This window comes from Panthera tigris, chromosome D1 (assembly GCF_018350195.1).
Source record: "Panthera tigris isolate Pti1 chromosome D1, P.tigris_Pti1_mat1.1, whole genome shotgun sequence".
NCBI classification, from domain to species: Eukaryota; Metazoa; Chordata; class Mammalia; order Carnivora; family Felidae; genus Panthera; species Panthera tigris.
The window spans coordinates 38590392-38617710 of NC_056669.1; the positions used below are offsets into that span (position 1 = coordinate 38590392).

Sequence of the window (27319 nt, forward strand, 5' to 3'; positions counted from 1 at the left end):
CTGCCAAGCTGGTTTTTCTCAGTCCACAGTGAAATGAGAAAAAATAAAGGTGGTGGGGTATGCTTACAAAATATATAGATATACGTATACTTGCACATACACATGTGCATATATACAGATATATGTCATTGGCTTTGTGCCTTTTTTTGGCATGGGCTGTCAAGGGTTACATCACTTTTACTCTTTTTGGCATTAAAATATGAGAAAAGGTGGCACTAGATGACCTTTTTAGTGTCTCTGAGACAGCAAAAGACCGCAACCCTAACTTCTATGCCCTCAGCCACGTCCTGGGTTTGGGCTCTCCTTACCACTTGCCTAAATGTCCTGAATAGCCTCCTAATATCACTTGCCTCTGATCTCTTTCTTTGATCCACACTGCATTTCTTATCTGTCTTCTTCTACTAGAATTCAAGAACCGGACAGCAAAACTTTATCTGTTAATATTCACCTGCTGTATCTCCAGTGCCTCTAATACAACCCTGACACACAGAAGGCATTCAGAAAATACCTGCCCAGCAAATTCAAAAACTCTGCAGGCTGGTTCCTAAAGCTCAGCTCTGATCATATCACTCTGCCTCGCCCCCACAATCCCAAATCACACCTATGAGATCTCACGCCAGTTTTTTGGCTTCTCTGAACCTCTCTCCTCTGTAAAATGGGCAGGCTTCATATCTGCTTCTCAAGACCACATGTGCAGTAAAAGCGAACTTACTCCCTACCTTCAGGGAATGTATATGATAACTGACATATAAACCCAAAGCTCAACAATAAAAAATTTTAAACACTAAAAGATTATTCGAAGTCCACATAAGATGAATTGCCAAATAACTGTAATAAGCGATGAAGAGATCCATGTGGGCTGAAATGGGCCACACATTCACTGTGCAAATCCTGACTGCCAATCTGTTACATCCACTCTGATAGGTGCCGAGGCAGAAGGTAAAGAGAGCACAGTCCTTACCCTCAGAAGAACTGCTCTGAAATTTGAAAGCAAATTCAAAGAAAAATGAATGCTATGAATAACTTGAATATAAATTTAAATAAAAATATATTTCCAAAAGAAAATGATTTTTTGGGATGAATAATAAAAGGAATGGGGTCTCATCAAGCATTCAGCACGAAAACTGCTGAATTCCCTTTTCATAAGCACATTTGCCAAGAACCGTGAGATCCTTCCCTACAGTGATTTTAAAGATTCCCTTCCAGTTTTACCAATCTCAAAAGCCCTCAAAAATAGGCAGGAAGTTTTCATAGAGGAAACAGCTCCCTCCCTACTATAGTTTTGGATTTCTTCTGAGCTTCTGAATTATTTGCAAAAAAGAGATCAAAGTGAAAGCAGAGAAGGAAAAAAGATTCTGGGAAAGGGTACAAAAAAAGTACTTAGGAATCAGAGAAAAATTAGGGAATAAATGGTGTAACTCTCAAGTTCCTGCAATAAGAACTCTGCTGAGAGTCACATGATATCGTAAAATAGTCTATTGGCGCCATAGCAAAACCATTAAAAATAAGGCACCTACTAATAAAGAGACAATCAATAATACAACTGGCTGATTCTTAAAGCGAGGATAGAGAAAAAGTTATGCAAAAAAAGGCTAAAAATCAGAAACATATGATCATCTTGCTTTTCCAAACCAAATGCCGGTAAAAGAACTTACCAACTTTTTCCCTGATGCCACCTTTTGCCTCCACCGTCAAAGCAGATGCCTCGCGCCTCCCAGAATAGAGCTGGAAATCTGGGAAAAAGTAGTTGGGGTCTTCTAGAATCGGGGTGGGACTACCGGAGCGGTAACAAACAGGAGAGGGTCCTGGGGAAAAAGCAATGTGCGTATTAGTGCCACCGAAGTCCTCCTCTCCCTCCTTCCTGTGTGACTCATGAGAGCCCACGAGGCATTTTCCCACATTCGACTCGGAGCTGCCTTTTTGATTCATAAAATTCCAGAGTTACCATTCAGAATTATCGCAAGGCCAGCCACCCACCAAAATGACCCATGAGGTCAGAATAACAATCTTCAAGAGACACTGAGTGAAGTCATGACGCTTTTACACAACCCGGTTCCAAGGGCAGCAGCAGCAACACTGACAAAAATCAAGCCCTCTGCAGAACTGGATGAGTCCCAAAGTTTGGGCTGGTCAAGGTGGGGGACAGAAAGGAGGGAGGTGGGGAGGCCAGCAAAGGAAATACCAAAACGGGGAGAGCAGAATACCTAAAAGATGCAGAGAGGGGTTGGCCATTTTGCTAGACCATGTGTCAGCACGAGCACGTCCCAGCCCAGGACAGAGCGCTCGGCTCAAGGTTTCTGGAGCCCCATGTGGCAGTGTGGGTCTGGGTCATGGGTTCCGGCCCTCTACCAAGCACCGCCTTTCCACTTTATCTCTGTCACACACAGACCAGAGTGTGCTTCCTGTTCCAGTCAAATGTGACACAGTATTCAATCCTATGGGCACTCACTGAACATGAGATACCACTACAATAACACTGATACGCACATACAACATCGTGGGAACACTCAGCAGCCCGGCCCCTGCTCTCTTCCCTCCTCGCACTGACTTCTCTGCTTGGACACCACATTTAAGGCTCTTTTTGGCAAAAGTAGCTTAGTTACAGGACACCTGGGTGGCCCAGTTGGTTGATCATCCAACTCTTGATTTTGGCTCAGGTCATGATCTCACAGTTTGTGAGTTGGAGCCCCGAAATGAGCTCTGTGCTGATGGCTTAGAGCCTGCTTGGAATTCTCTCCCTCCCTCTCTCTGTGCTCCTCCCCTGTTTGCATGCTCTCTCTCTCTCTCTCTCTCTCTCAAAATAAATAAACCTGGGGGGGGGGGAGTAGCTCAGTTTACTCCAGGGAAAGAATCATGCTTTTCTTTTTAAATTAAAATCCTTGACCAAATGATAATTCCATTAGAACAAAAATGTTTTTCAGCTATAACCTCGAACTAATTTGAAAGTAATTTGAAATTTCTTGCTGGGTTTTTTTATCAGCTCTTTTCTCACAAGGCCAAAGCTAGTAGTAACTAGTTATTGAGGCCATAGATGGGGATTTAGTCATCATCTTCCTCAGTTTCTTCAACACACAAAAAAGGGTTTGCAACTCTGCTCACATATATCTTAGGCATGTGTGGACTAGAGCGAAAAAAAAAAGGTTTTGACAGCTAGGATATTTATCTTGTAAAGTTAAAATAATGTAGTAGTGACTCTCAACCTAAAGAAGAATATAAACCAAATATGAATGGTGTAGTACATGGAGATCAGTCTAACATTGTAGTTCCAATGCCTATGACATTACCTGTCAGGGTTCTCTCTTTGGCCAAACTGCAAAGACTACCCTGGAAGAAACCTGTCCCTTTCCAGGCCTCATCTTCTGCATCTATAAATCTAAAAGTCTCAGGCTAAAATTAAGAATCACAGATGACCTAGATCCTAAGGCAAATTCTGACCTGGCTTCTACTTCAGCAGGTGAAAAATTAGAGAAATGCAGGGTGCAACCCTGGCTGCCATGACAGTTGCCGAGGAACTTTTAAAATCCTAATACCCAGGCTTCCTCCAGACCTAGTCAATTGGAATCTCGGGGGATAGGGCCCAGGCTCCTGTATGTAAAACTCGTCAACCGATTCCAGTGTGCAGCCAAAGGTCGGATGCCCTAAGCTGGAGGGAGAACAGTGCACACTGGCAAAAATCCCCCAACACGAAAACACCTTTCTGCGCCCTCAGCTCCGCCCCCCCCCCCCCCCCACCAAATCAGCGCCAGAGAGGTGTTGAGGACCCACATACTTCAACAAAACAAAGAGTGGTGTTTTCTCATAGTGGATCTGGGTCAGGAATGGCCACGTGCAAGCACATGTCGCTTTGGGTGACACCGTCTAGTCACGGGACTATAAATTTTAAATGAAAACCGAGAGCAAGCCGCTAATGAAACTGAGGCCTAATTAAGGGTATATATGTGTACGTGTAGATGCATACAAAGGAGTGCGCCGGGGGTGTGTGTGTGTGTTTCTGTATAGACATATGCTTGCAACCTAAGAACCTAATTAAAACCTCTACACTAAGCCATTCTCATCACCACAATGAGACAGTTAGGGACCATGAGAACAAGCCCCAAGTGGAAAACATTATGTACCTCCGGCGCTTTCTGTTGGCTGTTACTGTTAAATCGCTTCTTTTAGAGAGCAGAACCAAGATGCGGCCCCGCGTACAAGCTGGACTTAAAACAGAGGACCCTGGCTCCTAAAAGCACCAATGAGCTGCCTGAATTGCCTGCCAATATCAACCAATCAGGACGAGGCCCTTCCAACCAATCAAGATGAAACCCGTTTGGGGGCACCTGGGTGGCTCGGTTGGTTAAGCAAGGGACTCTTGATTTCCACTCAAGTCATGATCTCATGGTTGGTGGGATCGAGTCCTGCGTGGGGCTCTGCAAAGAAAGTGCAGAGACTGCTTGGGATTCTCTCTCTCCCTCTCTCTCTCTGATCCTACCCTGCTTCCACACTCTCTCTCTCAAAATAAATAAACTTACCCTGCTTGTGTGCTCTCTCTCTCAAAATAAATAAACTTAAACAAATTTTAAAAAGAAAAGATGAAGTACTTCCCCCCCTTCATTAGCATATTAAGCCAGAGTGGAAACCTGAGGGGGAGTTTTCGCTCTAGAACTTTTACTCCCTTGTGTCTCAGCAGGCCAGTCTAACCACTGTCTGTTAGTGCTGAGTCTCCTTCAGCTCAAGCTGTAGCCCCAGTAGAGCCTTGCCTGTGCCTCTGATTTTGGGGTCCAGCCTCAAGTTTCTATCCTTGTGGAGCCCCAAGAACCCGACCCCAGTAACAACACTGGTACAAATTGATTTTCCACATCTTTATCCAATGGCCTGCCACATGAGAACAGGTTCAAGGGCTCCAGGCCACAGAGCGTATAGAGATACATATCAACAATCATTTAAGGCTTCTTTTTTTTTGTACGCTGGGGTGTCCCACACATTCTTGGAGAGTTACGTTCCCACCGCTGCCCCCACTCCTAGGAGCTGAAGAAAGAAAAGCCCAGCAGATGAGCAGACGGCCTGGCAGGCAGACAGGCCTGGTATCATAGCTCCACCGAGAGAACCAAGAGACGCTCCCAGCACTGACATACCCTACAGGGCTCATGCTATTTGTGGCTTCGTCACCTATAAGACAAGGTAAAATGACAAGAATGTGTGTCACTGGGTCTGCATCAGATTGCTGGGCTGCAGAGCAAAAATGCAAGGGAGGCCTCGCCCTTAATCCCACAGACACATAATCCTTCCCTGCCTATTGTAGTTCAGAATCTCCACTAGGAACTCTTTATGGCACAAAGCGGGTCTGTTTTCTTATGCGAAACGCAGGGTACAAGATCTACCCAATGGGGTCAAGGCTCTCTGACATGAGAAACTGGAAGTAAACATGTGACTTATGTTACACGACATAGGACAACATATGAGGGGGAATGCTGTTGGCTTTGTTAGCGTTCTCCACACCCAGGAGCAAAATTAGGAGAAGCCACAGACACTCCCAGATACCACTCCCACCCAGGAAGCCCCGCCTCTAGGGCGTGGCTCCGGCCCAGGGGCTCAGGAACAGGGCGTATTTTAGGGCAGCACGCAGCCAGTCAAGGATCCTGCTCCAAGGTGTGTGATAGGCACATGCCGTAGCCCCAGGGGCTTCATAAAGACTGTTTCCACACCGGGTCCTCCCGACGTATCAATTTGCAGTCACCTGCTTCTTTCAAACCAGTCCTTGTTCCAGAATTATCACTGACAGCTTTAGTCTGCATGGGGAAACCGGCAAAAGCGATGGAAAACCAGCTAAGGCCAGTGTAAAGGAGTCCCCCGTCTACAGGGTCCCCTTCTGGCAGCTCCTATGGCTTGTGCCCTGAAGGAAAGCCAGGGATCTGTTCGTGCTGCACTCCACAAAGGGTGAGGTTCTGGAATTCTGCTTTGAAGGGACACCATTCCTGCCTCATAGTGACTGTGATCCATCTCACCAAGAACGGTCCCTTCTTCTTTACAAACCCTGCGTGTCACGTGTCGACAAGAAGAATCTTTTGCTTCTATGAGTGTGACTGCTTATTTCTAAAAGTGCTGAAGCTTCCTTCCCATTATGGTTTTATGCTGTTACTTTCTCTGTAACCGTCCAGAGGCCTTTAGGTAATGTGACCCTGAACAAGACTTTTTGTTTTCCTTACTCAATACAGCACTAACAAAGGGCATCACTGTTGAAGTTAAAATGAATTAAGGTAAAATGAAGTGAGTCTTCTGGGGTGGGCACGGGGCACAGAAACCTGGCGATCGCCTCTCATCTGCTCCACCTCCATTGTAGCTAGTTCCTTCCCTAAGATCAGATCATGAATCTGTCAAGAGGCTAAAGTAACAGGCTCAGAAGTGTCCTTTGCGTTTAAACACCGGAGGACGCTCAAATTGCCACCCTATCATCATCCAACACTCACAGAACTAGGAAAGCTCCTGTCCTCAAATCCCACTTCTGGCAGGCCACTAGCTTGCACATAACTGTTTTGGCGAGGGTCTCAAGTTCAAATTTTGCTTCGTTTTCAAGGCCGCCTGCCATCTGGCTGCTCCTCTGCTGTCAACAGCCTGGGTGCTCTACTCAGCCTCCCAGCGTCCCGTGACCATGTCACCCCCATTTTCCAGGTTCCAGCCGGGAATGCCTTCTGCCTGCACACTCCTCTCCCCAGGTCCTTTACGGTTCACCCCAACAAACCTCTTCACTCCACCTCCTGTAGACACAACCCACCCCCCCCCCCCCACAAACACACACACACACACTGGCCTTCCTTCCCTCACCTATGGTACCAGTTATGATGTGAGCTCACAACTTAGCATTTAAGCATCAACTGCCTTTTTTTTTTTTTTTTTTTTTTTTTTTTTGTAAGAGGCTCCAACGCTGGGTGGGGCTTGAACTCAAGACCCCAAGATCAAGACCTGAGCTGAGATCAAGAGTCAGACGCTTAACAAACCGAGCCACACAGGTGCCCTCCAACTGTCTCGTATTTTATAGCAGCCATTTAATATAGTCTGGCGCTACCGTCCTGGGGAAGCTGGAAGGCAGGCACCACCCACATACTTGTCACTTTCTGCAAGGAGGATGTGTAAGGGATACCCCTCCTACTACTTGCTGGCCGATGCAGAACACGGCACCGTCCTCTGGAATGGGCCCAAGTTTAAGGGAAAGGTCAAAGATCCCCCCGAAAGCCAGTCTCCGGGAGTTCCCCATGACCCCTTGCACTTTTCCTTAAATGAGGGAATGTTCCTTTAAATGTTCCATTAAATGTTCCCTAACATGAGGGGGGCACTTGCTTTCCCTTGCAGGCCAGAGGCCCATTCCTCAAACCCTCCACGAGCTGCAAAACAACTCCCAGGTGTTCTTTCCCCAAAGCCCAAAACTTTCTCCCAGGCCCACCTAATCCAAACCCCCTAATGCATTTAAAAACCACTTCACCCTTTCGATTAGTCTAGCCTCCTATAACTTTGTAACAGAAATTTTAAACATAGCAACAAACAATCCTGTGGCCTCTACCTTCCCTTTCAAAGAGCTAAGGAATTTGCTGAGTGTGCCAGCCGCCTCAAAGTTAAATGTAAGCAACCAAGCCTTTTGATTCTGGCAGAACTGGAGGTTTTTCCAGGGGGAGTGGAATACTCTGCTCAGGGAGACAGATGCCCTAGGAAACAATGTTTTGAAGCGGCCTGGAGAACCCATGACCAGTGTCTGAAAAATAAAGGCAAGTCTGTTCACAAGAACTCTTGCGAAACCCAGCTAGCCCAGGTGGGTTGGCCAGTTCACACTCCAGGAGCCTGAGACCTGAGTGCAGAAGCATGGACAGGTCAGGGCACCCTCTTCTAGGAATACGTGCCTGCAACACACGTTTTTAAACAGGAAACAGGAATCTCCACGCACTGGAATATCTTTCACCCAAGGAACCATTATTTGAGACCCAAGATGGGGACGGAGAGAGGTGGGAGGGAGGAAGGTTTCCAAGATTCCCAACCCCTAAAGTCCACCTCAGCACCCCCCAGTGTGAATTCTGATCCCTGGACCAATCTTGTCTATTGTAGCGAACAAATAAAATAATAAATACACTAATAGCTATTTAATTTAGACTTTCTCGAAGTGGAACTTGTGATTAATAACTTTAAAGGCAAGCTTAACTTGGTAACGCTTTCTTAAGAATATTGGAGACATCGTCAGTGGGAACCAAAACGCGGAATGTATGCTTACCCTTTCAAGTAACAATGCAGTCAACAGAGCACTGTGCTAGGAGCTCTAAATACAAGAAATGAGTAAGACCGTCCTTGGCCTCAGGAGATCATGCTCTAGTTCTGGAGACCAACGTGCACACGTGCACACCCAAATTTCCTTGCAGAGTAAGTGCTCGACTAAAGGGACACAAAGCTTTGGGGGCCCAGAAGTAATCCATCACTACCTGTTGATTAGGGAGGTGATAGCAAGCTGAAATGACAAGAAGAAAGACAGGTGAGCTGAGCAGAAAAAAGTGAGGAGGACATTAACCTGCTGTGGGGTGAGGAGGGGGTGCTAAGGAGAGGTCAACACAGCGAGGTAAAAGGATAAGCACAGGGATTGAGTCATGAAAGTGTTTCATCTTGGGCGCCTGGGTGGCTCAGTCAGCTAAGCATCTGACTCGTGGTTACGGCTCAGGTCGTGATCGCACAGTTTATGGGTTGGAGCCCCGTGTTAGACTCCGTGCCCGTGGCGTGGAGCCTGCTTGAGATTCTCTCCCACTTTCTCTCTCTGCCCCTTCCTGGCTCGTGCTTTCTCTCTCTCTCTCAAAAATAAAATAAACATTAAAAGAAGAAGAAGAAGAAGAAAGTATTTCATCTCTTTAAGGAATGGAGAGTTCAGTGTCACTTGGATATGGGTAAGGAGGAGGACGACTCAGAAGCCAGTATTTAAGGGAGCTTTTTAATAAACTTTTTAAATTTTAGTTCGTTATTTTCGTAACACTAGAGAAATGCAAAATAATTTCAAAAATAGGTGATTCAACTACCCAGCATGTTCCTGAGAGTCAATCACAATACTCTAAAATACTTTCAGTGTTAGGAAACCCTGAACTCACTGTGTAAACCTTGGGGGTAGGTTCTGGCTCCCATTACAGAAGCCAAAAGTACCCTTCTCTGTTCTAGCAGCAAGAACAGCCTAAGCTCAAGCCAACTGGATATTCTAGCCAAAGACTGTGAGTCTTGAGGAAAGGACACAAGGACAAAAGGTGCAGGTAAGTTACCTGCGGTAACAGTATCACCAGGAGTTCCAGGAGCACCGGTCCTCACAAGACAAACACCGTGTCCCCGGCTGGGTTCCTGGTGTATTTTCACCTAGGTTCCTGCCCATTTTCTGGGCCTTCCTGTTAATATGTGAGCTGCCTAATATACTTCCAATAAATTCCTCTTTTGCTTAAGTTAGCCGAAGTCACTTTGTGCTTATAATCAAGAACTTCTGATAGAGACTTACATTTAAAAAAAATTAATTGTTCTGACCCCCATCATAAAAACTCAGCATTGTCTGTATCCTAAGTACTACATGACTTGGCACAATCTGCCTTGTTGCCCCAAATACCCTTTGCACAAACCCTAAAGAAATACTTGTGATCCCTCAAAGGTTCCTTCGTCTGGAAGGTCTTTCTCAGCAAATCGGAAAACTCTTTCCTTGGCACATACTCAATGCTCAAATATGTATGCTGACGGGGCGCCTGGGTGGCTCAGTCAGTTAAGCATCTGACTTTGACTCAAGTCATGATCTCACAGTTCAAGGGTTCAAGCCCTGCGCCGGGCTCTGTGCTGACAGCTCAGAGGCTGGAGCCTGCTTAGGATTCTGTGTCTCCCTCTCTCTCTCTGATCCTCCCCGGCTAGTGCTCTCTCTCTCTTTCTAAATAATAAATAAACATTAAATTATATGTGTGTGTGTGTGCGCGCGCGCACAGTCTGAAAGTTTTCCGAAACTTTATCTAGTGCCACTTCCTCTGGGAAGTCATCTACCCCTTGCCCCCCGAATGTTTATATGCCACTCATCTGTGCTCCCATCACATTCCATGCATGTTTCTGCCACTATTAAACTGCCTATGTATTTAGTTCGTATTTTTCTCTCCCTGTTAACTCGTAAGTTGATCAGCAGCAGAAGACCATATCTTATTCACCTTTGTCTCTCCAGTGTCTAGCAGAAATAAAATCACAGTAAGAGCTCCAGACACGATTATTGAATCAATGAATCATCTGCGTATGTTCACAGTATGTGCTAGTTTCTAGCACATAATGGGCACTCAATAAATATATACTGATGGAATTAAGATACATCTTTAAATAACCAGTTATAAACATATTCTTAATTCTACAGAAAGTAGCTCAAAGATGATTCTCTCTCTTTCAAACCAATCAGGAGACCAAGGCTTGGTAAAAGCTACTGGGGAACAAAAACCAGAGAAAGCCACCTAGTGCTAAAACACGTTAATTACAAGCATACTATGATCCATTTCCTGTAGGGGCTCTGTCCACGATTCTGAAGTGACATCACAGGGAGTCTGCACAGGGAGAACACAAGCCAGCTCTTAGAGGAAGGTGCTCTTTCATTCTGCTCAACCCCTGCAGGTGAGCCCTGTGTCCTGGGACTGTGCCCTAAATGTAGGCTTTGGCGCGTGCTTCTTCAAAAGGTCTGGGAGCAGGACCAGAGTCAACAGACCTCTCTCTGGGGGTGCCCAGTCGCCCACCATAAGAAGAAGGAATCATCCTAGTCCCTACCTATCACGCAGAGTCACCACAAGCACATATGAGTATCCCATAAGAAAAAGATTTTATCTACAAAGAGAAAATCATCTTTTAATCTTGGATTTTAACATAAGATCCAAAGGCTAGTTAACTACCTTGACTCAAATTGTACATAATATCATAATTTTTATTTCAGGTAGATATATTTGGTAGTTAACCTATCTAAAACTAGAAGTACCTGGACTCCAGAAATTCTTTACTTCATATAACTTAAAAAAATTTTTTTTTATCAAGATATGCTTGACATTGAAAATGATGTACATGTTCAGGGGCATCTGGGTGGCTTAGGGGATTAAGCGTTCGACTCTTGATTTTGGCTCAGGTTATGATCTCTTGGTTCATGAAATTGAACCCAGCGTCGGGCTCTGCACTGGCAGCATGGAACCTGCTTGGGATTCTCTCTCTCCCTCTCCCTCTGTCCCTCTCCTGCTCACACACTGTCTCTCTCTCTCAAAATAAATATTTAAAAAAAAATGGATAATTAAAAAAATGTACACATTTAACATAGAAACTTGTCGAGTTTGGGGATAAGTATCCACACATGAATCCGTCACCATCATCGAGACCACAGATATACCCATCACCTCTCTAAGTCCTCTCCCACCTCCTTTATTAATATGTGTGCGTGTGATAAGAATATTTAACATACTATCTACCCTCTTAGCATGTTTTAAGCATAAAAAATACAGTATTGTTAGCTACAGGCACTACACTATATAGTCGATCTCTAGAACTATGTACTCAGGTGCGTTTTAATAAATAAGCCCTATATTTAATCAAATAAGTGAAACTTCAATAATCTTTAATCAATTTCAGGACCAGAAACGTATTCTTTTGGGTGGCCCTGGCATACATTATGTTCCCATTGAAAAAAAAAACTTACTGGCATGTGAGCTCCATTGCTTTCAAATGTGTTTCTATCACTGCAGGCAGACAGTAAGTACTTAATCTTTTCTGAACAAAGGAAAACAAACAGGATGAGAAACCTTAAAATAAACCCCAAGACACAAGATGGCAACATGAATGCATAATTATGCTTCTCAAGGCTCCCTCTCTGAGCCACAGAGGACAAGAGCAGCTCAGACCTGCCATCAGGTTCCTTCCACCGCCCTCCCCGTCTCCTTATACTCACTGTGTCTTCTTGTACTCACCTCCCTCAGGAGTCAATGTTGACTCATAACTGGACACGATAATTCAAATCAATCAATGTTCCCCCCAAACTGAACATCCCTTTAGTAATAAGAGTATAATCAATAGTAGAAGGAGCTACCACTTGTTGAGGGCCTATTGAGTGTAGGGACGATATAAAAATCACCATGTGTAATTGTCACCACCCTATTTCCGTTTTGTAGATAGGGACTAGGCTCACAGTGGTTAAGTAATGCCCAGAGGCCCAGGGCTAGCCAGCAGCACAGACAAAATCAAAGCTTTTTTTGCAACGTCATTCTGCCTTCCAAAAATTCCTCAATAACGCACCCTTAATTCTGAGTCCTCTTTTCCTGACTAATTTCTTACATTAAAATCAGGAGAGTTTTGGGGTGCCTGGATGGCTCCGTCGGTAAGCATCTGACTTCAGGGCGTTTGAGCCCCGCATCGGGCTCTGTGCTGACAACTCAGAGCCTGGAGCCTGATTCGGATTCTGTGTCTCCCTCTCTCTCTCTCTGCTCCTCCTCCACTCACACTCTGTCTCTCTCTCAAAAATAAATTAAAAAAAAAAAATTTTTTTAATTTTAAATCAGGAGAGTTTTAATGATACGCTCTTGCTTGTGGACAATGGGGAAAGGTACTGGGAAAGTTTTTCTCGGACTATATGAGGCAGAGAAGCATCCAGAACTATTTCATTTGTGCTCTTTTTCATAAAAGCTTCAAGTAATAATAGCACGCTCTCTGCCAATCACCAGAACACCAAGGCACTTGATGAAGCCGCCCCTCCCCATCCCTTCCGTTGACCACATATTAGTTTCACGATGGTGTCTCCACTTTAACAGTGGATCCCAAGGCTGTGCTGTGTCAGTCGCCTGTGCTACGTGTTCAAAATGTCACTTCCATGTCAGGCCACTCCATTCCACTCCATGTCAGGCCTGTCGGGATCTCCACATGTGCAGACCGAATGTCTTTTGGCCTCACTTGACAGCTGATTTGAATACAGAGGCAGGTCTAGGAGGCTTACGCTTCTCTGCCATACAAGTTCTGATATGACACATGCACTCCAAAAAAGTTGTGATAAACTGAAATCTTGTCCATCAATCACACTTGAAGCCAAAACATGACGGATCTGATGAACGCAAACGGATGAGTGAACAATTCTTCCTAAAACAAACAAACCAATCAACCTGAATCGGTTCTTCCGGTAAAGAATTCTTTGTGTAAATGTGTTACTTTTTCATAAATTCAGAGTAAAGTCAGCAATTGTAGTGCCCTTCTAATTGCTAACCTGAATGACCAGGTAAGGGAATATGGCTATTTCAGCTACATCTCAAGTATTGTTCTCAAGATACAATAAAGCGATTATACCAAAAAATACATCTAGGGGCACCTGGGTGGCTCAGTGGGTTAAGCGGCTAACTTCGGCTCAGGTCATGAGCTCACTGTCTGTGGGTTTGAGCCCCTCATCAGGCTCTGTGCTGACAGCTCAGAGCCTGAAGCCTGCTTCGGATTCTGTGTCTCCCTTCTCTTTCTGCCCGTCCCCTGCTCACACTCTGCCTCTCTGTCTCTCTCAAAAATAAATAAACATTTAAAAAAATTAAAAACAAAGATATCTAATTCAACATGATAAGATAAAGCCTGAGAAAATGCCTACCATATTACAAGACAAATGTTTGCTAAATCTGAAACTCAAAAATCACAAAGCCACTATGTCACAGTCATGTAAGATAAGCAGCTAATTTTACAGGGAAGGAAGGCATAGAACATAACATTCATCGAGCAATACATGATACAAACATTATCTCAGGTAATTCTCACATCTCTGAGAATTAGGTCTCATTATCTCCTTTTTACCTAAACATAAACATAAATGACACGCTCTGGGTCACACAGCTCACAGCCATAAGGCTAAGACGCAAATTCGGTTTTGACTGTTCCAAAACATTCCACGGAATTTAAGCGGTATTTTAAAACACGTAGGTACTTGTGGTAGTATTTGGTATCTTATAATTCCTATACGTTACAAAAGATCATGGGTCTGGTGAACTTGATTGGCAGCAAAATGCAGAAGTACTCGCTAATTCATCCATCTGTCAATCCATCCATCCGTGCTTTCATTCACTCAGTCATTCCACAAACATCTGTGACATTAAGCATCTGCCAGGGGAAAGATAGTGCCCGGTATGGGAACCCAAATCTGCCAGGCCAGTCTTCTAAGGCAGACAACTGCCCAACAGTGGCCCAATGAGGTGATGCAGGCAAGCTCAAGGTACCACGGACTGGCGAGCAGGGACACCAGTGTTCAGGTCCGTCTCAGAACACGCACACCTAGATCTGTAACTGTGCTAAGGGGCTATGCTTACCTCTTTCTTCTCTTAGGCCTCAATGCTTTGGATCATAGACCTCTCTAAAACAATCTGTCAAGAGCTACCTACATAGTTTCTCCCTAGGTCTAAAAGAATGCATACACACTGATTTCATGGCATTCACAACTCTAGGAGGATTATCCTCACTTCTCAGGTGCAGAAACTAAGGCACTGAGAATAACTTGCACAATTAGTAAAGGGCAAAACCAGGATTCAAGCCCAGCTGGTCTGGCCCCAGAGCACGTAGTGTTTACCACTACACCAACAGTCTTCAAACTTTTTCGTTTCGGGACCTCTTTACACTCTTAAAAATTACAGAGGACCCAATAAGCTTTTGTTTCTGTGAGCTGTATCTATCCCTCCTTACCATATCAGAAATGGAAACTGAGAAATCTTAAAATATATGCTAATTCATTTCAAAACAACAATAATGGACCCATTCTAAGTTACACGAAACATTTTTATGAAAACTCATTTCTAAGACAAAAGGCAGTGCGAACAGTATTATTTTACAATTTTGCAAATTTCTTTAAGGTAAGGCTTACTAGACTGCTGGATTTTCATATCTGTTCCTGCCGTCAATCTATTGTTGTAGGATTTTTATTGAAGAAGATCAAGGAAATGTGGCCTCATTCTAACATGTAATTGGAAAAAGGAGGAGTATTATGATAGCCATTCCAGATAATTGTGACTGTTCTTTGAAGCTACACCAAAAGTCAACAAGTACTAATTTCTTTTTTTTTTTTTAAACGTTTATTCATTTTTGAGAGACACAGAGAGACAGAGCTGTCAGCACAGAGCCCGACATGGGGCTCGAACTCATGAACCATGAGATCATGACCTGAGCTGAAGTCAGACGCTTAACTGAGTGAGCCACCCAGGTGCCCCAACAATACTAATTTCTTCAAGGTGGTTGCAGTGTGAACTATAAAACTGTATCAGTGATCCTGCCTTGGATATTCCTCTATATTCTAGTACATTAAAATCTACTGGTCCATCTCTCACTTTGGAGGGAGTTCTCTTTTCCATGATTTCATAATTTCATACATTGGTCATTTGGAAAATCATGGTTCACTGCACCGTGCAAATCCTCCACACATATGCAAATTTTTCAAGTATGTAATATCAACAAAATCACCTTTGTTAATATACAATGGATTGCAATCGTCAGGAAAGTCTTTGGCGTTTTAGGAAGTTGTCAAGTGCACAGTGGCAAATCCAAGTTTTCCAAAATTCCAGTTTTTACTGGAAAGCCTGAGTTTTATCACTGGCAACAAAGAGTGTCCATTGGTTTTCTTAAAGTGAAGGCTCCCTTCATTCGTTTTTGAGAAAACATCTAGCAAATACCCAATAAACCAAGAACTTGGAATTACCACGGTTTGTGGGTCATTCTCTCAACTACAAATGGCGTCCCACGAGAAGAGCCTTTAGCTAAGCTCCCTGCCTCGGTTTGCAGCAGGAGCACATCCTGTGTGCTTTCCATTTCATCATGCGAGGCATTAAAAAGGTGCACCTGAGGTTGGAGATTTACTACCGTGTGTGCTGGTAAGGGGCAGACAGACCACTGGTACAGTCAGTGCCCTCGCCTTGATCCATGCAAAGTTCTCCCCAGCACTGCTTTCGTACCATCAGTACAAATGTCAGTACGGTGGTCATGTGTCTTCGTGTTATTATGAAGATCGTGTTTTGGTCTCAGGAACCCCCCAGGGTTCCAGGGAGCACACTTTGAGAAACATGGCTTTCCATTCTATAGCCTCTTCTGTGGGGAAGGGACCAAAAGACATGAAACTGAAAAAGAACTTTAAGATGAAAATGGCTGCAAAACCAGCTATAACTGAGAGGGAGTTGCCTCCCCGCCTGGGCAAAGAGAGGTGCCTGCAGGCCCTGGAAGTGGGGAGCCTTGAAGGCACACAGAGACCCTTTGATGTGAAGCACGGCTTGAACTCTACCTGTCAGACCAACGGACTCCAATAACTAAAGAAAACGTATCAGAGGAGAGGCGGCAGCCTCTCTAGAAAACACCTGCCCGTGAATACACCTTCTTGCCCTTGAGGGATTTTTATAAAAGGGAATACAAATCAACAATGATATTTCCCTAGAGGAAAAGGCTCCATGAGATTACTTTTAGGAGGTGGGGAGAAAAGAAACTGTAATAACTTGCCCGGCAGGAAGTCAGGCAATGCTGGGACAAAAGGAAGGATGTTAAGACATGATGACGGAAGAGAAGACAGTGGTGCTATCAAGCCAAAAGACCAAAGTATTAAAAGATTTAAAGGAACAACAAAGGTAGAGGAGACAACAGCCACCAAATGGAAAGGGGGAAAAACGGGCCAATTTGTTTTGATTTGTTTTGGCAAATCTGTTTCTTAAACAATCTAAGAATCCAGGCTCTGTGAGCAAATGAGTTAACTTCTTGCTTCCTTTCACCTTATCAGTTAAGGGAGACAGTAATTGGACCTACTACTTAGGGCCGTTATAAAGATTACATATGATAATGCAAAGGGCTATGAATGGTATTCCAGCACATAATAAGTGCTCAGTAAATTTTATCTTTTTTTTTTTTTAATCGGAGTGGGCAAATGGAACAGGAATCAATGATATAAAATTCCCTTTCAAGAAATGATCAAATCCGTGAGCTTTTTAAAAACAGCAAGATGCTCAAGCAGATCAAAGATGAAGACATTTAAAGTTTTGTCAGACTGTTCAGCTGATTGACAAACTAGACTAAAATTGCACTTTCAATTTTCTAAGCACTTAGGTTGAGAAGCCTTAAAATATACAATTTCTCCAGGGCACCTGCGTGGCTCAACCCATTAAGCATCTGACTTTGTCTCAGGTTATGATCTCACAGTTGGTGCACTGGAGCCCCGCATCAGCCTGCCTGCTGTCAGCAAAGAGCCTGCTTCAGATCTTCTGTCCCCCTCTCTCTCTGCCCCTCCCCCGCTCACACTTTCTCTCTCTCTCTCTCTCTCAAAAATAAGCATTTAAAAAATATACAATTTCTCAGGGCGCCTGGGTGTCTCAGTTGGTTAAGCGTCTGACTTCAGCTCAGGTCATGATCTCTGTTAGCTGTGCTGACAGCTCAGAGCCTAGAGCCTGCTTCAGATTCTGTGACTCCCTCTCTCTCTGCCCCTCTCCCACTCACATACTCTCAAAAACGAACAAATGTTAAAAAAAAATTAAAAATATATATATACAATTTCTCTGAAAATAAGCTTAATGGTGCGTCCTACTATCACAGACCAAAATGAAAGAATACATGGTATTATCCAAAGGCTCTTCCAAAATTCCTAACTTGTCTACCACCTAGGCATACAAGTCAAGGGCTAGGTAGGCCTGGAGAAGGTATCAGGTACCAGGCTCTAACCTGAATACCCTCAGCTGCCTAGGGAAACTCCTCTTCAGCCAGTAGGACAAGGGGACACTTATTAGGAGGTTACAGGGGAGTGAGTACGATTTGTCCTCTCTTCTAAGCATTACAAATAAGAAGAAATAAACCTCTCCTCTTGCTCCACGGTGAATGTTCCGTAAGGAACGTTTCTGGAGACTGAGAATCTCAGGTCTGAATCAAACACAAAGGTCATCACTGTAAGCATAGATTTCACTGCTGTATTGATGAGTTGTAAGCTTTGTTTAATGGAGATATATAGTTATTGATCAACACATTGCACTCAATGGTGAAAAACTGAGAGCTTTTCCTCTACAATCAGGAAAAAGACAAGAATGTCCTCTCTCTGACCACTTTTATTCAATACGGTACTGGAAGTCGTTGCTGCAGCAATCAGGCAAGAAAAAGAAATAAAAGGCATCCAAGTTGATAAGAAGTAAAACTGTTACTATGTGCAGATGGTATGATACTATATCGAGAAAACCCTAAAGATTCCACCAAAAAAAAAAAAAAAAATGACACGAATCCAGAAAAGTTGCAGGATAAACAGAATTAAGAGTCCGGGTTTTTGTTTTGTTTTTTTAACTTCTTACACTGAATGAGCAAACGGCACATCATGGAGTCCTAAATACTTTTTCTACATGATTAAGGCAGACTTTGCAAACAAATCATCATGCATCATTAGCACTAATTTTCCACTGTTCTTCCCAGATTGTACAACCCCCTCAAATCAAAGAGGAAACTGAAAGGCAAATGTAGACACAATCTGCGCTGCCGCCACAGAACGTGTCTCCGATGACCCCCCTGCCACACCCCCACCTGGTAGCTGTCCAAGGGCTCCCCTCCCTCAGCTGGGAGAACCTACTGAATCTGATCTGGTCCTGGTTATGTGCGCCAGCTGCCATTCCAGCCACGCGAGCTTCCTGAAGTTCCTCAAAAGCTCCGCAGATGAACACCGCCGTGCCATCAGACCCACCTCCCACAATCCTGCAGGACACTAAACCGCACTCACTCAATGTAAAGAGATTTCTAGAATGAGACACCCCCGTGCTTCTCGTAATTCCTTGGCTGCATCTATAACCCTCATGTCCTCCCAAGCTCCCCATCAGGGAACTCTTCCCATGCTTCTAGAAGTCACGGTATCTGTAATTTAAACCCATTCCCTCTTAATCAGCTCACGGTGAAGATAAAATACTTGGGAGGCGATTATAAATTGTTTCTTGTCCTCGTAGCAGAACAAACGCAGTTCATTTGCCTTCTGTTTTCTAACACCACACTCCATTACGTCCCTTGTAGAATATAAATTCCATGGGCGCAGAGGGCAGATATCCCAGGCCTAGTCCAGTTCCAGGCACGTGACAGAGCCTCAAATGGCAGACGGAGGACTGCATCTTTCCACTGTAGCAAATGCTCCACCTCAGTATGGACTTGCATGGTCCAGAGTCACTCATTCAGCAGGTATTTATATAGAGCGGCGAAGGCTCTGCATCCCAATGTCTGCCTAATGTATAGTCTGCCCCAAAATGAGAAATGTCATGATCCCTGAGGTTCAACATGTACCTTCCTTAAGAGAAGCTGAAAATATTTCAAAGTAGGCTCAATTAGAAGATTCGTGACTACTGCCTAACTACGAAACTTAACACTACAAAATCTGTTCACTTTACGAGCAAGTTTAATTACACATAACACATTGTACGTTCTTAAACTAATAAAGTGATCTTAGTCACTTAACAAAGGCCATTAACATGTTAATATCTGCATTCATTCCAATTGTTGTCTCCCAATTCCCAGAATCCATTTTGGAGAAAGTTGAAGGTAAGAAACTTCAGACTTTCAGAAAATTTTACTTCTAAGCTCGGGACTGAGATAATCCATATCTCAGAGTAGACCTTTTTAGATCTTATAGTCTTAATTTTTTGTTTGGATGAATATTTTACAGGATCAAATCTCAAAGTCAGCTCAAGTAAACGTACTCCCCACTTTTCATGCCCCTGCCGCTCATGTATGATCTATCAGGCCAGTCTATCAGGTTTCCTAAAGGGTTATGTCCTTTAGCAAACCTCCTGCTTTTCTCTGACACTCCCATTACATTTAAGGTTTGTGATGCTGTTTACATTACTTCCCCAGGTCTCTTAATTTAAGCTACTGTGATTTCAGAAGGCATTTCCTTCCACTCTTCTAAGATAAAGGAGCTAAATTGGTGTTACATGCACTCTGCTGTGAATTTAATGCTGTCTCCTAGGTACCGCATCCACTGGTTTCCAAAATTCTGAAAGCACCTTGTCTATTCCTCCTCCTCTTTTATCCCCCATTGTTCAAAAACAAGATCCCAGGCAGGCGATCTTAGGGGCCCTTCTTCCCACATCACCAGTGTGAGCAATCAACCAAACTGCATCGATAGTTAGAGACTGGTCCCTTGGGAGACAGGGCCTGGCCAGAGAATTTCACACCTACCCCTTTCCCTCAACCCCCAGACAGAGGGAGCTTACTCAGAAGAAACTTGGTGCCCAGAGGCCTTCAGGGTGCAGTTCCTGTCCGGAAGGGAAAGGCCTGTCTCACACCTGCCTTCGGGGGTCACACTAACCAGAGCAGCCCTTATGGCTGAGAAGCAGCAGGTACCTGTGAGATGCCTCCTTCCTCCCTGGCCCAGGGCCACAGGGCACAGCACAGCCCCACCTAAGGCAAGAAGCACAGGAGCCCGGAAGACAAGATATCTATCATCCTTGTTCTTGCTCTGCCTGTTCTGAGAAGGGTGGAGGAAAGAAGCGAAAGACAGGGTAGATGAGAAGAGGTGCGAAACAACAGAAGCAGGAAGACCTGTTGTGTGGCAAGCACGGGTTCCCGGAGAATGAGTGCCTCACTAGCTGGGGTGTAGATGTGCAAAGGAAGGTGAGGCACGCCAGACGGATTTGGGAAGCCGACCACAGGGACCCGGATGTGAGGCAGGGAAAGGAACCTTACAGTGTACAGAACTTTCAAAAGTTAGGATGATGCAGTGTGGAACGGTATCTGAGCAAGCCCAGACACCGGCGGAGATGAGCAGAGGCCCGCCACACCCCCCCCCCTTTCCCCTTGCACTGACAAAGGCTGGTTCAACAGTGGAACAGACCCAAGGCAGAGGAGTCCAGGCTGGCTCGAGATCTCCCCAGGAGAACCTCTCAGTGCTAACTCTGCACTGGCGTTTCTATTTGCTGCTCTCAAGGACCTGGGAGAATCCCAGGAACGGAATCGAGGCCACAAACATCCCTGGGAACAGCCTCCTGTAAGAGCCTGCTAACCTGGTAAACTCTACCTACTCCCGGCATACCCCAAATGCCTCTCTGACCCACCCTCCGAATGAAATGAGCCTCCAGAGATGAGGTTAAGGGGCGCCTGGGTGGCTCAGTTGGTTAAGCATCCAGCTTCAGCTCAGGTCATTATTTGATGGTTCGTGGGTTCAAGCCCTGTATCGGGCTCTGTGCTGACAGCTCAGAGCCTGGAGCCTGCTTCGGATTCTGTGTCTCCCTCTCTACCCCTTGCCCACTCACACTCTGTCTCTCTTTCTCTTTCTCTCAAAAATAAATATTAAAAAAAAAAACAAAACAAAAACAAATATAAGGTTCAGGTTGGCAGAGGGTTTGCCCTGTGGTCTTTTCTCCCATTCAGTGCACGCAGGACTTCAACAGGAAAGTGATTCATTTCAGTCAAAACTGTGTCACCTTCCCGTCCTATGAAGCCCCATAATGTTGCTGTCAATCAAACCGGGACTATCATGTCTCTAACAGCACTGACCAGTGAAACTCACTGCAAGGACAGAAATAGCTGCTGGCATATGAACTGTGCCTAACAGGACTGAGGATTTTTAGTTCATTTACTTTTAATTAACTTTGATCGCCAACATGTGGCTAGTGGTTACTGTGGACAGTGTAGACCCAGAACTCAAAATAAAAATAGACGGGGGTCAGGGGCACCTGGGTGACTCCGTCGGTTAAGGGTCTGGCTCTTGATTTCAGCTCAGCTCATGATCTCGTGGTTCATGGGATGGAGCCCCGCATCAGGCTCCGTGCTAGGCATGGAGCCTGCTTAAGATTTTCTCTCCCTCTCTCTCTGCCCTCTCCCTATCCACGCCCCCTCAAAAAAGACAAAAAACAAAAAACAAGAAACAGACGGGGGACAGATCACATCTTCCAAGGATGCCAGAAAAAAACAAAAAACAAAAAACAAAAAAAACTTCATGGAATTGTATTTCTCTACCGTGAAGAAGTGCTCTTAACAGTCCAGCATCTGTTCAAGCTGTTTTCCAGCACTGAACCCTTCTTTGGTCATTACCACGTCCACACATCAAGTATCTATTTTGAAGGCCCTCAGAGACCCTACCCCCACCTTCCGTTTACTGCGGGAACCTTCTCCACGAAGGCCCTGCGGATTTCCTGCGGTCTTTACAAGCCCCGCAGCAGCAGTGAAATTCAGCATCAAGAGAAGCAGTTCATCCCCACGTCCAAGGATACTGTCCTGAAGGGCAATCAAGGACGCTCCAAGTAATAAATGAATTCTGAACCATGCTCTACCTTGTATTTAGTCCTTTCGTATGTGTTATCTCACTGAAGCCTCACAGTTACCTTTCGATGGAAGCACTGAGTCAGCACATTCATTTTACAGAGGTTAAGTGACTTAGCCAAGGCAATATGGCTTGTGGATGGTAACAATACACCGTAACTTGGAATATCTCCCAAGGACCGAGGAGGATAAAAGACAACAGAGAGAAGGAAAAGTCGGCCTGGAAAGGGGGAAGGCACAGAAGAATGATTAGAGCCGAGCATTTGGTTATGCAGATCAATTCATCACCTTAGAAATCAATCTAGCTCAGTCTCCGTCGTTTAAACATGAACACATGCGGTTCCAAAGAGTTAAGCACCTCAGTCGAGGTCCAATGAAAAGGAGACTATGCTCTAAAATACTGGTTCCCAAAGTGTGGTCCCGGGACCAGCAGGAACAGCATCACCTGGAAACTTGTGAGAAATTCATATTCTCAGGCCCCTCCAAGAGCTAACTGAAACAAAATTCTTGGGGCGGGGCTCGCAGACTGTTTTGTTCAAACATAGCATCACCTCATCACCCCCATTTCAGAGCCATTGCTCTAGAAGTATATATCTAAGGTCCATTCCATTTCCTCTGGGAAACAAACAACATGGTCATCAAGGGAAAGGAAAGGGAGCTGCCGGGTGTGAAGCATCCTGGTGACATCAGCCCTGACCTAACATACACCTAGGCTAACAGGCACTGTAAACTCCAGCCAGCACACAGACCTCCCGCCACCTCCCGTGGCTGGGGCAGAGAGGAAACTGTTCTTTACTCAAAAGTTTGGGTTTATAGGCAGGAAAAAAAGGTCTATTTTATAGCCAGTACTAGATCGGGCACAGAGTACCCTACCTTCTAACCTCATTCAATAAATAATATTTGGTACATGCCCAACTGTGAAAAGCTAAGTTTCTGTGAGTAAAAACTGGGATTCCAGTTTCTCGGAAAAAGGAGATAGATGAAAATGCACATAACATCATAAAGCCCTGGGTCTATAATAATAATAATAATAATAATAATAATGATAGCAGCAAGTGTTTACTGAATGCTTTCAATTTGCCCAACATGGTATATAGGCACTGTTTCTCCTGCAACTCCAGGAGGCAACTGTTTCCATTTCATCCATGAGGCTTTAACAGGTCAAATGCCCTGAGATTACACAGCAAGGAGGAAGGAGGGTCAGGAAGCAAGCCAGGTCTACTGTTCCTAAACAATCCAAAATACTACCTCCTTTTCCATTTTAACACATTCTAATTTTGAAGCTGTTTAACTTCATTCAGACTCTTTATGTTAGGGAGCTGTCAGTACTGGATCTTTATTATTTTTTTAAGCTGTTATGCCACGTACAGTTCAAAAAAGCCCTCAACTGCCCAGTTTACCCCAAGTTCTTCAGCATGTGCTCAAGAACCAGGGTAACTCACACTGAAGAATTCATGGCAACACAGACATCCAAAAACTGGATCAAAGGCAAGAATCGATTTCATTCCCACCATGCTTGGGCAACGTGCCCAGGAAAGCCCTGACCCCCCGATCAAAGCGAGCCCTCTCAGCTCAGTGCTCCACGGCACAGCATGCTTATCTCCTTTACTGTACATAATACATGGAAATGTCCACACAATGACCGCACTAAGGGGTGAGCTCTTAAGAGTGGGAACATGCCTGATTCAACTGTGTGCTTCTAGAACACTAAATACATAATAAACACCTAAGGGATGGTTTTCAAGAAGGGCAGCAGGACATACACATTCTTAAGAGGGGGTAAAAGTGAACTACAGTTTAAATATACGATATAAAACTATGAAACAAAAAAAGAAAACATAAGAGAAAATCTTTGGGATGGAGGCCGAGGCAAAATGTTCTTAGATTTGACACCAAAATCACAACCCATAAAAGGAAAAAAAACAAAAACAAAAACAAAAACATACAATACGTGGGACTTCATCAAAATTAAAAACATTTGCCCTACAAAAGATCCTGTTAAAAAGATAAAAAAGGCAAACTACATACTGGGGAAAAAAAAAAAAAAAAATATATATATATATATACAAGCCATATATATGGCAAAGGATTCATATTTAGAATATATGAAGAACTCTCAAAGCTCAACTGTAAAAAAGAAACCAACAACAACAACAACAAAAAACAATCCAGTTAGAACATGAGCAGACATTTCACCAAAGAGGAGATACAGATGGGAAATAAACACATGAAAAGATGTTCAACATCATTAGCCATTAGGGAATGCAAATTAAAGCCAGGATGAGACTAGAACACTTGTTGGGACAGCTACAATAATAAACCAATGCTGGTGAGGTTGCAGAGAAACCCAATCTCTCCTACGTGGCTGGGGGGAATGTAAAATTGTACAGCCACTCTGGAAAAGTTTGGCAGTTTCTGAGAACACAAAATATACACTTAACCATTCAAAATCCAGAAATCACACTCCTGGGCATTGATCCCGCAGGAAGGAAAACATGTCTGTACAAAACCCGGTGCACACATGTTCATAGCAACTTTTAATTGTAAGAGCCCAAAGCTGGAAACAACCTAAATGTCCTTCAGTAGGTGAACGGTTAAGCGAGCTGTGGTATAACCATACCATGGAATACTACTCAGCAATAAAAGGGAACAGACTCTTGATAATGTGACAGCTTTGAGTGGATCTCAAGGGTGTTCTGTTGAGTGAAAACCCTCATCTCAAAAGGTCATATGCCACATGATTTTATTTAACTTATGTTTTTTTTCTTTTTTAGAGAGAAAGGAAGAGAGCACAAGCAGGGGGGAGGAGCAGAGAGAGAGGGAGAGAGAGGGAAAATCCCAAGCAGCCTTCATGCTCAGCGCAGAGCCCAACACGGGGCTCAATCCCATGACCCTGGGCTCATGACATGAGCCAAAATCAAGAGTCGGATACCCAACTGACTAAGCCACCTAGGCGCTCCCCACATGATTTTATTTATGTAACACTCTCAAAATAATAGATAGAGATGGAGAAGAGATTAGTGGTTATCGGGGTTTAGAGATGGGTGCGGGGAGGAGAGAGTGGATGCCACCATGAAGGAGTGGCACAAGGAACATCCTTGAGGTGATGAGATAGTTCTGTATCTTGACCATGATGGTGGTTACCGGAATCTACACGTGTAAAAAAATTGCTTAGAAGGGTATATGCACAAACACAAATGTGTGCATGTAAAACCAGTGAAATCTGACGATGCTCTGTGGATTGTACCAATGTCAATTTCCCAGTTCTATTGTACTGCTGTTATGTAAGATGCTACCAATGGAGGAAAATGGGTGAAGAGTACACAGGACCTCTCTACTATTTTTGCAACTTTCCATAAAGCTATAATCATTTCAAAGTTACAAGTTTTTTTTTTTAAACAAAGTGAACTACAGGCATTTAACTTAAAAGCAAAACCAAATGAAAGAAAAAGAGGTGTACTGGCCAGTGAGATTCCAAACACAGATTTAAACGCACACAGTAGGGCTATGTGACTTCATTTTTTTTTGAAGTTAAATCCAATTCTCCACAGTCTTAACGGGGATACATTTCCTAACACCTTACAGCTACCTCCCTATCCCCCTCATAAAATAAAGTAAAATAATTTTAAAAAAGGAAAAAAAAAAAAAGCCTGATGTGTGAACCCCTTTGGGAAACCAGGAGTCCTATCCTGTCCTGGAATGAACAGGCCTTGTTTCACAAGAACAGAGGCCAAGGGCCTCACAATTTAGAGAACCCGGCAGGGTGCCAACACACAAGCCCAGGCGTGGCTTCCTTCAGCAAAACTACTGTACTGACCTACCCACAATGGCCAAGATTTAAATTTTGCCTTTCTTCCAAGACAAAACAAAGTCAAACCAACAAAATAAAATTTAAAAAAAAATCACTAAGCAAACAAACAAAAACCTCAACAACCTCAGACTATTTCCAACCAACCTTATAATTAAATATGTCCTCTTGGTTGACCTCCAAAATACCCCTTGCTTTTCAAGTATTCTATTGCCTAGTGAATTCTGGGACACAAGAGCCTACCAAAATTAATGAAAAAATGGGAGGAGAAAAATTATTCAAAACGCTAGAGAATTTCCTGACCAGAGCTGCTTCCGTATGCATTTGAAATGCAGATAGCCACAGGGAGGTGTGGGGGGGGGGGTGCTACTTGGGGATAATTTTGCATATCAGAACTACTAACAGGTCTTATGGAGTTAACTTCCTTTTATTTGATTGGCCTGGAAAAGCTTTCAGATTTTTACAATTTTCACTAGCAAGTCCCTTATTTCAGAAGTCATTATTTTTTTTAAAAAATAAAAATAAAAGCCTTACGTGATACAGTACTTTATCATTTTCAAAGCAGCTCCACAAATTACTATGGAGAAAAACAACACTGGTACCTAGGGGCTGCACTTTTCCGCTAAACACTCACCAGCCAGGCTGCCTTCCAATTTCAATTAGTTCGGCCATCTTTCCCCTAGGCCCTGGGTCTGCTCTTCTCCACAGGGGCAGATATCAAAAAAAAAAAAAAAAAAAAAGAAAGAAAGCATAGTTCTACCCAGAGAAGCCTCCGGACTCACTGGCCAAGGGCAGACACTCTCAAGTCTAATCAGCAGAGTGCCTTCTCATAAAATTACTCACATTTCTGCATTCATGTGCTTTTCTTAACGACAGCACTTTTAAATCTCATTTAAACTGAAAGTCCTCCATTAGCTTCCATGAAAAGATGTATTTTTAAATGCTTTGATCTCCACATGCCCTTCGGTACATTAGTATTCTTCGCTCTCCACCATCAGCACAGAACCTAAAAGACCAAGACTTCTGTGCATTTTAAAAAGAAGAGGGAGGGAGAATAATTATAAGTGCAGCACCTTCTCGCTCTCCTATCCCCTTGCAGGGTTTACCAGGTTTCCTTATTTATCTTGAGAAATGTATCTCACAAAAGCCAAACTATACCCATCCAAAAACTAAACATCCCCCCAGACCCCACCAGGGAGAGTGGAGGCATCTCTAAAACCTCTGCTGGACGTCTTCCTCCTCTTCACTGTGGTCAAATCAGTGGTTTCCAACCCTTTACTCCTCTGC

At 44.0% G+C, this 27319-nt stretch overlaps 1 protein-coding gene across 5 annotated transcripts in view; it reads right to left on the reverse strand.

Moving 5' to 3' along the window:
• The window catches only part of AMOTL1 (angiomotin like 1), a 145787-nt gene that overhangs the window by 63947 nt on the left and 54521 nt on the right, over positions 1-27319 (reverse strand). For all 5 annotated transcript variants that reach the window (XM_042957682.1, XM_042957681.1, XM_042957680.1 and 2 more), the window contains one exon: positions 1656-1805. In XM_042957682.1, coding sequence (XP_042813616.1) covers positions 1656-1805 — 150 coding nt within the window. The remainder of the gene's footprint in view (positions 1-1655; positions 1806-27319) is intronic.